We start from the raw sequence: 14,568 nt of genomic DNA on the forward strand, positions 1-14,568 counted from the left end.
CAGCACAGCAGCGATGGCTGGAGTTTCTGAGAAAAATGAGGGAAGTGGAAGACAGATACATTCCAAATAAGAAGAAATTTTCAAATGGAAGAAGGACCCTACTGTGGCTGACAAGTGAATTCAGAGCCAAAGTAAAAGCAAAAGAGAGGGCATACAAGGAAGCCAAAGCCAGTGGGAAGATAGAGGATTGGGAGGCTTTTAAAAACTTGCAGAAGGAAACTAAGAAGGTCATTAGGAAGGAAAAGATGAATTATGAAAGGAAGCTAGCGACTAATATCAAAGAAGGTACTGAAAGCTTTTTTAAGTATATAAAGGGTAAAAGAGAGTTGAATGTAGATATAGGACCAATAGAAAATGATGCTGGTGATATTGCAGTGAGAGACGCAGAGATGGCAGAGGAACTGAATATGTATTTTGCATCAGTCTTCACAGTGGAAGACATCTGCAGTGTAACGCTCATTCAAGAGTGTCAGGGAAGTGAAGTATGTGCAGTGAAAATTACGACTGAGAAGGTGCACAGGAAGCTTAATGGTCTCAGGATGGATAAATCTCCTGGACCTGATGGAATGCACCCTCGGGTTCTGAAGGAACTGGCTGGAGAGATTGCAGAGGCATTAACAATGATCTTTCAAGAACCAATAGATTCTGGCAGTGCACCGGATGACTGGAAAATTGTAAATGTTACTCCACTATTTAAGAAGGGTGGGAGGCAACAGAAAGAAAACTATAGACCTGTTAGCTTGACATCAGTGGTTGGAAAGTTGTTGGAATTGATTGTTAGGAATGAGATTATGGAATACCTGGAGACACATGACAAGACAGGCCAAAGCCAGCATGATTTCCTGAAAGGAAGATCCTGCCTGACTAACTTACTGCAATTTTCTGAGGAAATTACAAGCAGGGCAGACAAAGGAAATGCAGTAGATGTGGCGTACCTGGATTTTCAGAAGGCCTTTGACAAGGTGCTGCACATGAGGCTGCTTAGCAAGATAAGAGCCCATGGAATTACAGGGATGTTACTAGCATGGGTGGAGCATTGGGTGATTGGCAGAAAACAGAGAGTGGGAATAAAGGGATCCTATTCTGGCTGGCTGCTGGTTACCAGTGGACTTCCACACAGGTCAGTGTCCGGACCGCTGCTTTTTACAATGTATGTCAATTATTTGGACTACGGGATTAATGGATTTGTGGCTAAATTTGCCAATGATACAAAGATAGGTGGAGGAGCAGGTAGTGTTGAGGAAACAGACAGCCTGCGGAGAGACTTAGATAGTTTAGGGGAACAGGCAAAGAAGTGGCAAATGAAATACAATGTTGGACAGCGTATGGTCATGCACTTTGGTGGAAGAAATAAACAGGCAGACTATTATTTAGATGGGGAGAGAATTCAAAATGCAGAGATGCAAAGAGACTTGGGAATCCTTGTGCAGGATACCCCAAAGGTTAACCTCTAGGCTGAGTTGGTGGTGAAAAAGGCAAATGCAATGTTGGTATTCATTTCTAAAGGTATTGAATATAAAAGCAGGGATGTGATGTTGAGGCTCTATAAGGCACTTGTGAGACCACACTTGGAGTATTATGTGCAGTTCTGGGCTCCTTATTTTAGAAAGGATATACTGACATTGGAGAGAGTTCAGAGAAGATGCACAAGAATGATTCCAGGAATAATGAAAGGGTTACTGTATGAGGAATGCCTGGCAGTTCTTGAGCTGTATTCCCTGGAAATCAGGAGAATTGTGGGGGTGGGGGGGGGGGGGAAATCCCATAGAAACATTCTGAATGTTAAAAGGCCTGAACAGATTAGATATGGCAAAGTTATTTCCCATGGTAGGGGAGTCTAGGACAAGAGGGTATGACTTCAGGATTGAAGGATGTCCATTTAGAACAGAGATGCAGAGAAATTACTTTAGTCAGAGGGTGGTAAATCTGTAGAATCAGTGGCTGTGGAGGCCAAGTCATTGGTGCATTTAAGGCAGAGATAGATAGGTTCTTGATTAGCCAGGGCATTAAAAGGTATGGGGATGACTGGAAGAATTGGATCAGCCCATGATTGAATGGCGGTGCAGACTTGATGGGCTGAATGGCCTACTTCTGCTCCTTTATCTTTTGGTCTTATGGTATGTGAGCCCTTGCCACAATGGTAACACAATTTGTTCAGCCAGGAAGGTTACTGTTTAGATGTTACAATTTTGTTGACACTCACTTTAATTCCTGACTGCAACTCAAGAACATCTCTGGCTGCTAGTCCATTGATACAGTGATTTCAACTGCTCTTTTAAATGTGACTTGTACTTCAGTTAGGAACAATTTTAGAATGCTTTCTTGTAAAATTCCACAGACTAAACAATCTCTCAGTGCTGCATTAAGCCTACTACTGACCTGACAACGCTCAATTTCTTCAATTCAGCCACGTAAGCTGAAATGGACTCCCCTGCCTTTTGATTCCGCTTATGCAACCTAAAGTTTCTGCAATCAACAATGTTTTTTTTGTTCTAAGTGGACTCGCTTTCAAGGGCTCTTCACCTCATGTTCTCGATATTTATTGCTTCTTTATTAATTATTATTGTTGATTTTTGTATTTGCACATGTTGTCTTTTGCACACTGGTGAACGTCCAAATTGGTGCAGTCTTTTGTTGATTCTAATATGCTTATCATTCTGTTATGGATTTATTGAGTATGCCTGCAAGAAAATGAATCTCAGGGTTGCATATGGTGACATATATGTACTGGTGATAATCTGGGAATCGATGGGCCCCTGGCCTAATTCTGCTCTGATGTTCTTTGGTCTAATAGTGATCTTCCTAATCAAGTTCTTGAATCCGAACCGTACCTCAGCAGTGGAATACTGTACTGCACCCCACCTCTTGCACTACCGCCGACTTGTCTCTACTTGATCATGGGTCTGAGGAGATTTGGTATGTCACTACAGACTCCAGCAAATTTCTACAGATGAAGAGCACTCTGATCGGTTATATCACCACCTGGTATAAAGGGGGGCAATGGACAGGCATGGGGGAAAAAAAGGGGTGTGCAAATTCAGCGGGCTCCATCATGGGCACCAGCCTCCCCAACATCAAGGACATCTTCAAAAGTCAATACCTCAAAATGGTGGCATCCATCATCAAGGGCCCCCCACCACTCAGGGCACCCTCTTTTCTCAATGCTATCAGAGCAGTCACACACGCTCAACATTTTAATAACAGCTTCTTCCCCTCCACCATCAAATTTCTGCATGAACACCATCTCACTACTTTAATTGGTTGTATATTTTATGTATTGTGACTGTACTGCTGCTGCAAAACAACATATTTCACAGCATACATTAGTGATCATCAACCTGATTCTGATTTCTGAAATTCTTTACCATTTCTTTAAATTTACAAGAGAACCTGACTGACCCCAAAGAGCAGGTTTTGTGAGTGGTTAGTGAGTGTGAATCCATCAGGATTTTATCACTTGGTGGTGTGAATGGCTGGCTATTAACATTGCTGGGTTCTGCTGCAAAGCATGTGTGAAACATTTCCTTTTACAAGAATAGGAAGCCAAGCCTTGACGAGCTGAGTGTCAGTTATTATCAGTTACCATAACCTGTACCAGCTATGCTACTAATCTGGCAAAACTGCAAACCAATTCTCATCACTCCAAGCAGCCTTGACACTGATTACAAAAGGCAATCTGAGTGCTGACCCCAAGAAAACAGCCACAAAAGCAGTTGGATTATAAAACCCATAAACTTTATGATGGAGAGATGACTCAACAAGAGAGTAAAGAGAGCTTTTGCCACATCAGCTTTTATAAATCAATGTGTCAAGTACAGAAGTTGAGATATTAAATTGAAGGAGTACAAGACATTTGTGAAATTTGGGGTATTGTGTGCAGTTCTGGTCACCTACCTACAGGAAATATACATAGACATAGACTAGACATAGACATACTTTATTGAATCCCGGGGGAAATTGGTTTTTGTTACAGTTGCACCATAAATAATAAATAGTAATAAAACCATAAATAGTTAAATAGTAATATGTAAATTATGCCAGGAAATAAGTCCAGGACCAGCCTATTGGCTCAGGGTGTCTGACCCTCCAAGGGAGGAGTTGTAAAGTTTGATGGCCACAGGCAGGAATGACTTCCTATGACGCTCTGTGTTGCATCTTGGTGGGATGAGTCTCTGGCTGAATGTACTCCTGTGCCCACCCAGTACATTATGTAGTAGATGGGAGACATTGTCCAAGATGGCATGCAACTTGGACAGCATCCTCTTTTCAGACACCACCATCAGAGAGTCCAGTTCCATCCCCACAACTTCATTGGCCTTATGAATGAGTTTGTTGATTCTGTTGGTTTCTGCTATCCTCAGCCTGCTGCCCCAGCACACAACAGCAAACATGATAGCACTGGCCACCAGAGACTCGTAGAACATCCTCAGCATCGTCTGGCAGATGTTAAAGGACCTCAGTCTCCTCAGGAAATAGAGACGGCTCTGACCCTTCTTGTAGACAGCCTCAGTGTTCTTTGACCAGTCCAGTTTATTGTCAACTCGTATCCCCAGGTATTTGTAATCCTCCACCACACTGATCCCCTGGATGGAAACAGGGATCACCGGTACCTTAGCTCTCCTCAGGTCTACCACCAGCTCCTTACAAATAAGATTGAAAGAGCACAGAAAAAATTTATAATCATGTGCTAGGAATTGAGAACCCAAAGTTTAGGGAAAGGCTGAATAGGTTATGATTTTATTCTCTGGAGCGTAAGAGAATGAGGGAAGAATTGATAGAGGTATACAAAATTATGAGGGGTATAGATAGGGTAAATGCAAGCAGGCTTTTTCCACTGAGGTTGGATGAGACTAAAATTAGAGGTCATGAGTTAAGGGGAACCCAAGGGTGGGACTTCTACACTCAGAGGGTGCTGCGGGTGTGGTCAGTGGAAGTAGTGGATGCAGGTTTGACTGCAACATTTAAGCGAAGTCTGGGTACGTACATGGATGGGAGGGTTATGGAGGTGCAGATCGATGGGACCAGGCACGACAACATTTCAGCATAGACTAGATGGCCCAAAAGGCCTGTTGCTGTGTGCAGCGCTCTACAACTCTGTATAACTAGCTCACCATCCTCCCCAGCAGAAAACATGCTGTATTCACATCACTGAGCCGACACCCTGCATTTAAATGCAGTTAGAAAGAAAGCCTCTGCTTCCCTAGAAGTTTGCAAAGATTCAGCATGACATCTAAAATTTAGACTATCTTCTACAGATGTGTGGTGGAGAATATATTGACTGGTTGCGTCACAGCCTGGTATGGAAACACCAAATCCCTTGAATGGAAAATCCTACAAAAAGTAGTGGATACAGCCCAGCTCATCACAAGTAAAGGCGCCCCCACCACTGAGCATAACTACACGGAGCACTATTGCAGGAAAGCAGCATCCATCATCAGGGACCTCCACCACCGAAATCACACTCTCTTCTCACTGCTACCATCAGGAAGAAGGTACAGGAGCCTCAGGACTCACACTGCCAGGTACAGGAACAGTTATTACCCCTCAACCATCAGGATCTTAAACCAGCGGGGATAACTTCACTCACCCCATCACTGAACTATTCCCACAACTTATGGACTCACTTTCAAGGACTCTTCATCTCATGTTCTTGATATTTATTGCTTATTTATTTATTATTATTATTATTTCTTTTTTTTATATTTGCAAAGTTTGTTGTTTTTTGCACATTGGTTATTTGTCTCCACTATTGGGTGCATCCTTCATTGATTCTGTTTACTGTTTATTGAGTATGCCCGCAAAAAAATGAATCTCAGTGTTGTATATGGTGACATATATGTACTTCGATAATAAATTTACTTTGAACTTTTAGAACTTTGGGGAAAAAGAGAGGCTCAATAAAAGCTTCTCAGCTCATTAGCATATGTTTACAGGGTAAATGCCATGAGCCACAAACGGCTTAAAACTCTGTGCTTCTGAGAGATCTATTACACAGGAAGTCGATGTGAAATGACTAAATAGCTTCTCACTTTTGAAGGTGGAACATAATCTGGGTTTCACAGCAGAAGAGGATGAAGCAGAAACACTGCCAGCTGAATATCTCACAAGAGAGCAGGACAGAACCAGCCTTTATTACGGAAACCGGCCTCTCCTCCACAGACGCCATCTATACTTCTCGCTGCCTCAGAAAATCAGTCAACATAAAAGGCCCCACCTACCCCCTCTTCTCTCCCCAGAAACACAGGAGCACAAGGGGAGATTTGATAAAGGGCGTGTTTCTGTGCTGTAATACACTATGACTAAAATGCTGTCTGACTTTGAGCTTTGCCAGGATTTTCTGCATTTTGCTTAATCCAGTAATGTTGATTTTGTTTATTCCTTCAAAGAATGTGACGTCAACTCAACTAGTTCTTTAAAACTCAGATCAGTAGTTGCTTACTAGACACAAGTGAGAAAGAACACAAATCCCAAGGAGGCCAAGTGGAGTTGTGGTCAAGATCAGCTTTATAATCTTATTGAATATCAAAATAATAGGTATAATGTTCAAAAGGCACCTGGACCGGTACTTGGAGAGGTTTAGAGGGATACAGGCCAAATAATCTTATGATCTTGCACTTTATCATTTACCCACATTGCACTTTTTCGTTAGTTTTCAGCAGCTGGGTATATTGTGCCTGATCTTATCATCGAACAAAAACTGCTTGCTATCTCAGTAAATCAGTCAACATAATCAAGAGCCCCACACATCCTGGGCATTCTCTCTTCTCCCCTCAGGCGGGAGATACAAAATCCAAAAGCATGTACTCTTGGACGGACTTGTATGGTGAGATGGGCTCTTGACCTCACAATTTACTTCATTGTTATCTTGCACTTTATAATTTAACTGCAGCGCACTTTTTCAGTAGCTGTTGCACTTTATTCTGCACTGTGTAATGATTGGATCTGTACATACATTATGCACAGTAAGACGAGATTTTTATTTCATCTTGGTACATACGATAATAATAAACCAATACCAAACAGAACAGCTTGGATGGGATCCTAAACGCAAGGAAATCTGCAGATGCTGGAATTTCAAGCAACACACATCAAAGTTGCTGGTGAACACAGCAGGCCAGGCAGCATCTCTAGAAAGAGGTACAGTCGACGTTTCAAGCCGAGACCCTTCTTGACTTTTATGTGTGTTGGATGGGACCCTAGTTGGCATGGACCAGATGGGCTGAAAGGCTTGTTTCCATGTTATATGACTCTGACTTTATAGGAGGAGTTCTGTAAGGTGAGTAGGAACAAGAGATTTGAAGGTAATTCCTTGTTTATGACATCGGTCTCCTGCCGGAAAGGTTGGAAGATGTGAACCTTTACAGGATGGAAAACTAATCTTAATTGTGAGAGGAAACGTTTAGCCCTGATAAACTTGGTAACCCACAAATGCTGAGTTAACTGTGGCACTGAACCCAATGGAATTCACTGAAGTGGAATAAACTCCAAAGCTCTTCGATGTGAGATCCCAGTGCCAGCATGCATGGGCCGAGCCGATCTCTTTACTCCAATTATGTGGCTACAGCTGTCTGCACAGAGGAAGAGGCATGCCAAGCAGTCAACACAGCGACTAACAAACCAGAAGCAGCAATTTCCTGCAAACAACAGTTTCATAATAGAAGCATCAGTCTCATTATAGACTTCCAGAATGCAAATAAGCCATTTAAGCGGCCAGCCACTTGGAGCAATGGTAAACACTGAGGCTTTGTTACTTCCCATTGATTATCCAGTTACTTGTGCCCAGCCCCATGAGGACATCATCACAGTCATTTTATTACACTGTGCACCTTCAAAAAACAAGACCAGCATTCCAGTAACATTTCCCAGACTCAACAACACAAAACTGCTCTACAAATATCATAACTCCTTTTTGAGGTGTGATCACCACTGAACATCGACTTCTCCAACTCCCAGTAATTTCTTCCCCTCTTCCCCTTCTCTCTTTTTCCATTCCCCATTCTGGTTACCCTCTCAGATCTTCTCTTCTCCTCACCTGCCCATCACCGCCCCTCTGGTTCCCCCCTCCTCCTCTTTCTCCTATGGTTCACTCTCCTCGCCTATTAGATTCCTCCTTCTTCAGCCCTTTACCTCTTCCACCTATCACCTGACGGCTTCTGACTTCATCCCCCGCCCCTCCGCTATCCACCCACCTTCCCTCTCACTGGTGTCACCATAAGACCATAAGATATAGGAGCAGAATTGGGCCATTTGGCCCATCAAGTCTGCTCCGCTATTTCATCACAGCTGACGCAATTTTCCTCCAGCCCCAATCTCCTGCCTTTGCTCTGAATCCCTTCATACCCTGACCAATCAACCTATCACCTCTCAGCTTCTTACTTCACCCCTCTCCCCACCCACCCACCTTCCCTCCTTCACCTGGTCTTGTGTATCACCTAAAATTCAGGAGGAACACAGTCCTGCAACATTTACGGAGGAGAATAAAAAGTCGATGTTTCAGGCCAAGACTCTTCATCAGGTGCTTATGGTTTGCTGCTCCATTGCAGAGTCTCTTTGAATTCTGCCTGACCTGCTGAGTTCCTCCAGTGTTTTGTGTGTGTGTGTGTTGCCCTCTCATTGTTTTATTGTTCATTTTCAAACACATAAATTCTGGATAATTTATGCCAATTATGTTGGCGCGTGGCCAGGTGGTTAAGGCATTGGTCTAGGGATCTGAAGGTCGCTAGTTCGAGCCTTGGCTGAGGCAGCATGTTGTGTCCTTGAGCAAGGCACTTAACCACACATTGCTCTGTGACGACACCGGTGCCAAGCTGTATGGGTCCTAATGCCCTTCCCTTGATCAACATCGATGGTGTGGAGAGGGGAGACTTGCAGCATGGGCAACTGCTGGTCTTCCATACAACCTTGCCCAGGCCTGCGTCCTGGAAACCTTCCAAGGCGCAAATCCATGGTCTCACGAGACGGATGACTATATGCCAATTTAAGTTTACATTAGCTTATATTTGTTGTCATCTTGTAATCCACTGTGCTGCTGCAGTAAGTTAACTTTATAGCCTGTTAACTTTAAGTTAAGTTGTATACTTTAAGTTAACTTTATAACATTTATACCCTGTATGTATCTGCCTATGACAACAATAAACTTGAACATTTTCAGGCTTTATTTCAAATATCCAGAGGAAAATGTGCCCCAGGACTCTCAACAACACACACCACGGTATGTGGGCGGTACAGTACTGTAGCTGGTAGTGCACTGCTATTACAGGTCGGGCCATTCTGGAATTCAGAGTTCAATTCCAGTGCCGTTCTGTAAGGAGTCCCCGTACGTCCTCCCCGTGGAATGCACAGGCTTTCCCCAGGTGCTCCGGTTTCCACCCACAATCCAAAGACCTACCACATAGGTTAGTTGGTCATTGCAAATTGTCCCGTGATTAGCTTAGGGTTAATTGGGGCTGTGGGGTTGCTGGGGCAGCAAAGGTCAAAGGGCCCTTAGGGCCTAGTCCATGTTGTATCACTAAAGTAAAAATAAAAATACCACAACGATGAAGCAACAATTCAGGCTGCTTCCCGAACTCCCACATTAATCCCTCAGTGAGTTCTTTCTTGACTGCTTGCTTCAACACTAATGGTCCTGGTTTCATCCAACACAAGGCAAACTATCTGACAAGAGATTCTCCAGATGCTGGAAATCCAGAGCAGCACACACAGAACGCTGAAGGAACTCAGCTGGTCGAGCAGCACCTATGGAGTTGAGTAAACATTTGACTGTTTAGGCCGAGACCCTTCATCAGGACTGGAAAGGAAGGGGGAAGAAGCCAGGATAGGGTGGTGGGTGGGAAAGGAATACAAACTGGCAAATGATAGTCGAGACCAGGTGTGGGGAAAGGTGGTTGGGTGGGGGACAGGGATGAAGTAAAAAGCTGGAAGGTGATAGGTAGAAAAGGTAAAGAGCTGAAAAAGGAGGAATATGAGAGAAGAGAGTGGACCATAGGAGAAAGGGAAAGAGGAGAGGCACCAGAGGAGGCGATGAACAGGTGAGAGAGCCAGAATGGGGAGTGGAAAAAGAGACAAGGGAGAGGGGGGAGAAGTTACCAGAAATAGGAGAAATCAACGTCCACCCAGATGGAATATGAGGTGTTGCTCCTCCAGCCTGAGAAGAGTAAGTAACTGACAATTGATTCTGAGCAACAAAGATGCCAGCATGAGTCCCAACTACAAGTAAAAACGGAGTCCTCACGTCTGAGAGGGTTTTGGCCAGCAAGTCACCTCATGACAACATGCAAAGGCGATGAGGACTAAACAGAAGATATACAAGGTCCATACTCCGGAGAACTGTAAATCCCTCATTCAGTTACTCCTCCTGAACTGGCTTTGTTGTTGTGTGCTGATCTTCTGCACTGGGAGAAAGTAGAGACTCCAGGCTGTACAGAAGTCACAGGCATCCGGGAAGCAGAATTGCTGGAACATGAGCCTGGGCCTCTTATTCTCCATGGCAAGAGGCGGGCACAATTTTATATTCCCTTAGGAAAAGGAAACGTGCAACGGAGACCATTCTTTTCGATAAAGTTTTGAATCTGAAGAGACCTTCAGATAGCTCAAAGAAGAGCATCCCTTTATATTCTCTTAGGGGATAGAAACTATCTCCTCACCTGCCCACCACTTGCTCTAGAGCCCCTCCTCCTTCCCTTCCGCCCATGGTCCACTCTCCTCTCCTATTAGATTCTCCTTCTTCAGCTCTTTACCTTTTCCACCTATCCTCTCCCAGCTTCTCACATCACCCACCCCCACCTCCCACACCCTCACCCAGACTCACCTATCGCCTTCCAGCTTGCATTCCGTCCCCTCCCCCATCTGGCTTCTCCCCACTCTCTTTCTCCACTGCTGCTGATGAAAGGTCCCAGTCTGAAAGATTGACTGTTTATTCCTCTCTATAGATGCTGCCTGACCTGCTGAGTTCCTCTAGCATTTTGTGTTTGGACTCTTGTATCTTAAGGGATCTTAAGATATCTCAAAGATGGGTACATATTTCCCCTTCCCTTGGGGGAGGGAAATTGTGATGGAGATGGTGTAGAGCAGAGAATAACAAGGGCTAATAACTAGTAAATAAGGATGCAGATTGTGCTGATGTGTTAACAGGGAAATGCAGACAAAGCCTAGAAGTACAGACATGGAATGCAGCAGTGTGCAACCATTGTTGTAATTGAAAACTGGATTTATTGGTAGACCTGTGGATAATCATTTTATTTTGTAATCGGGACCTAGTCTGTTACCTGATTAAGTCTTCTTGTAGTGACATCCTGTTATCAAAATGTAGTTTTACTAGTAATCTCATCAATGGAGAATGTAAAAGTTGTACCAAATTCATTCTCAGATAATGAGCTTTGGCTGGTCTCCTGGTCCGTACCAGTGTTTAATCAATCACCTATTACTTTGAACACCAGCTCTGTGTGACCTTTCAGTTCACTCCTGCAGAGACATGCCCCTACAGATAAATTTTTGTATCTTAAGATATCTCTAAGATGGCACACATTTATATTGCCCGAGGGAGTGCTATAGAGATGTAATCCTATACACAAAGCTTCTCAAGTAACCAGTGAATTTCGGTAATATAATTTAGTCAACACACTGTACAATGTTGGGTGACAAACGTGGTCTGTTAAAAAAAAAACCAGCTCATTAAAAATAACCAGCAAATAGACACATTGAGTCTCAAAATGACGACAAGCGGCACAACAGGAAATGGTTGGGGGTTGAGAGAGAAGCTGTGAACAGAGAGAACTAGTATCTTCAATCCCTTCTAAAGATAAAACCACAGTAGGCAGGAAGCTGGGTGCAGCCACGTACCTGGTAGTAGTTCTTTATGTGCCTGACTAATATGGTCAGGTTCTGAATACGCAAGTTGACATCATTGTTGACATGCTTGTTGACTCTTTGATTTGTTGGTCTTGGGTCTCTAAAACAGGGAGAAAGAACAGAAATATCATTAAAACTCAGTTCCAACAATCTGACACTTCACTTCCAATTCTCTCTCCAAAGACACTGCCCACCTGGTCCGATAAGTGTTTCCAGCATTCCATTTTTATTTCTTATTTTCCAACTAAGTGTATTTAGAACGTAGAACAGTACTATGTAGCAGTTAATGTAACGCTTTACAGTGGCAGCTGCAAGACTGCGGTTCAGTTCCTAATGCTGTCTGTAACGAGTTTGTACGTTTTCCCAGTGACTGTGTAGGTTTCCTCCCACGTTCCGAAGATGCACAGGTCAGGGTTAGTGTGCGTTAGGGTTAGGGCAATGTTGATGCTGGAAGCATGACAACACTTCAGGCTGCCCTACAGCACATCCTTGTTACAAACAGTGCATCTCACACTATGTTTCAATTAGCTGTGACAAATAAATCCAATTTATATCTTAAAAGTAATCTTTATAATCTTAACTGTGCACATTGAGCACATCTACATGAAACGTTGCCATGGAAAACCAGCATCCCATAATCAAAGATCCTCACCAGCCAGCCGATGCTCCTTTCTTGCTGCTGTCATCAGGTAGAAGATACAGGTGCCTCAGGCCTCGCACCATCAGGTTCAAGAACAGTTATTACCCCTCAAACATCAGACTCTTGAAGTTCCTCTACACTCATTCTATTCCTGGTGTTCCCACAAGCAATGATCTCACCCCATTGCTACTTATGAGGGGTGATTGAAAAGTTTGTGGCCTAAGGTAGAAGGAGATGAGTTATTAACTTCAAACTTTCTGCATAATCACTCAGAGAGTTGAACTGCACGTGCATGTAATGAGAGCTGTATAACTCATCTCTTTCTACCTTAGGCCACGAACTTATCAATCACCCTTGCTGTGGACCACTTTCTGGAGGTCCAAGACACCAACTTCTATAAAGAAGGGATCCATTTGCTCCATGGCCACTGGACTAAGTGTGTAAATGTAGGAGGGGTCTATGTTGAAAAATAAATGTGCTAGGTTTCCTAAAATTGACTCCTTCTACCTTAGGCTATGAATTTATCAATTACCCCTTGTATTTATATTTGCATTTGCACAGTTCACAGATACTCTTCTGTAGATTTGCTGAGTATGTCAGGAGGAAAAAGATCTCAGGGTTGTATGTGTTGGCATACGTGTATTCTGATAATAAATTTTACTTTGAACTTTACACAGGAGCAAGCCCATTGGCCCACCAAGTTGTACCAAACTAATTGGCTAGTAATTAAATGCCTAACTGAATTAATCCTTTCTGCCTAGACAATATCCCTCCATTCACCACATATTCTTGGGTCTACCAGTCTCCGTCACATCTGCCTCCACCACTGCCCCCAGCAGAGCATTCCAGGCACCCACCCCTCCCAGAGTAAAATGGAACTTGCTCCATCTCTTCTGCTTTGTGATTAAATCAAACCATGAGCTCATTCCCAATAAAAGTAAGGATGATTATAAAAACTGAGTAATAGAAGGGTTGACACTTTTTTAAAAAAAATGTGCACAGTGAATCTATAGAGACAGGGGGAGGAATCCTTTTTGTCTTAAACTCAGCATGTCCAAGAGTTCAACTCCTAGTGAAACCACAGCCCTGTCAGTGTTTGCTGCTGTGTTATTCATTAACTAACACTAATGTACCACTGTGAATGCACGGGTGGCACAAACTGAGGAATCTAATCTCCTTTTCCCATCTGGCTTTGAAGGCGCCACATGCTAACACTGTCTCATGTTTCCTTACAACACAGTGGGAGGGCAATCAGCTCATCAGTCAATGGCAGCTCTCAGAACACACCCATTGGTCCCATCCCCCACTGAACGCTCCCCCCACTAACACTCGACAAGGTGCATCAGCAACCTGCCAATTTAGTAATGATGCCACTCAATTGTTACAACATGGAAAAAGTCGAACCTTCTCTCCCGTTCACAACCATCACCAAGTCACTCATCCTGTTTTCTTCAACACACACCAGTCCTCTTCGCAGGTTCGGCAGTGCAAAGAGTGAGCAGTTTCAAATTCCTGGGTGTCCATATCTCTGAAGACCTATCCTGTGCCCAATATGCTGAGGCAATCCCGAAGGAGGAACTCCAGAGGCTATATTTCATTAAGAGTTTGAGGAAATTTGGTACAGCAGATCCCTACCTCAAGCGTTCTAACTGGTTGCATCACCACCTGGTATGAAGACGGGAGACACCGATGCTCAATGCAAAACCTGCAGAGTTATAAACTCAGCCAGGTCCATCATGGCACTGGCCTCTCCACCTGCAAGGGTGTCTTCAGTAGGCGATGCCCCAAAAAGATGGCATGCATTAGTAAGGACTTCCACCACCCAGGATATGCTTTCCTCTCATTACTACCATCAGGAATCTGAAGATACACAGTCTCCCTTCCACCATCAGAGTATTATAGCAACCCATACAACATGCTGGAGTAACTCTGCATGTCAAGCAGCATCCAAGGAAAGGAATAAATATTCCATATTTTGGGCCGAGATCTTTCATCTGGACTGAAGTATTATAGTATTGCAACACGCATAAATATTGCTGGTGAACGCAGCAGGCCAGGCAGCATCTATAGGAAGCGGTACA

At 43.7% G+C, this 14,568-nt stretch overlaps 1 protein-coding gene across 1 annotated transcript in view; it reads right to left on the reverse strand.

The window, feature by feature from the left end:
- LOC134345040 (protein Daple-like) overlaps positions 1–14,568 on the reverse strand; it is a 255,263-nt gene that overhangs the window by 211,943 nt on the left and 28,752 nt on the right. Inside the window, exon 3 of the mRNA XM_063045180.1 lies at positions 11,839–11,947. Within this exon, the coding sequence (XP_062901250.1) occupies positions 11,839–11,947 (109 nt within the window). The remainder of the gene's footprint in view (positions 1–11,838; positions 11,948–14,568) is intronic.

This window comes from Mobula hypostoma, chromosome 1 (genome assembly GCF_963921235.1).
Source record: "Mobula hypostoma chromosome 1, sMobHyp1.1, whole genome shotgun sequence".
NCBI classification, from domain to species: Eukaryota; Metazoa; Chordata; class Chondrichthyes; order Myliobatiformes; family Myliobatidae; genus Mobula; species Mobula hypostoma.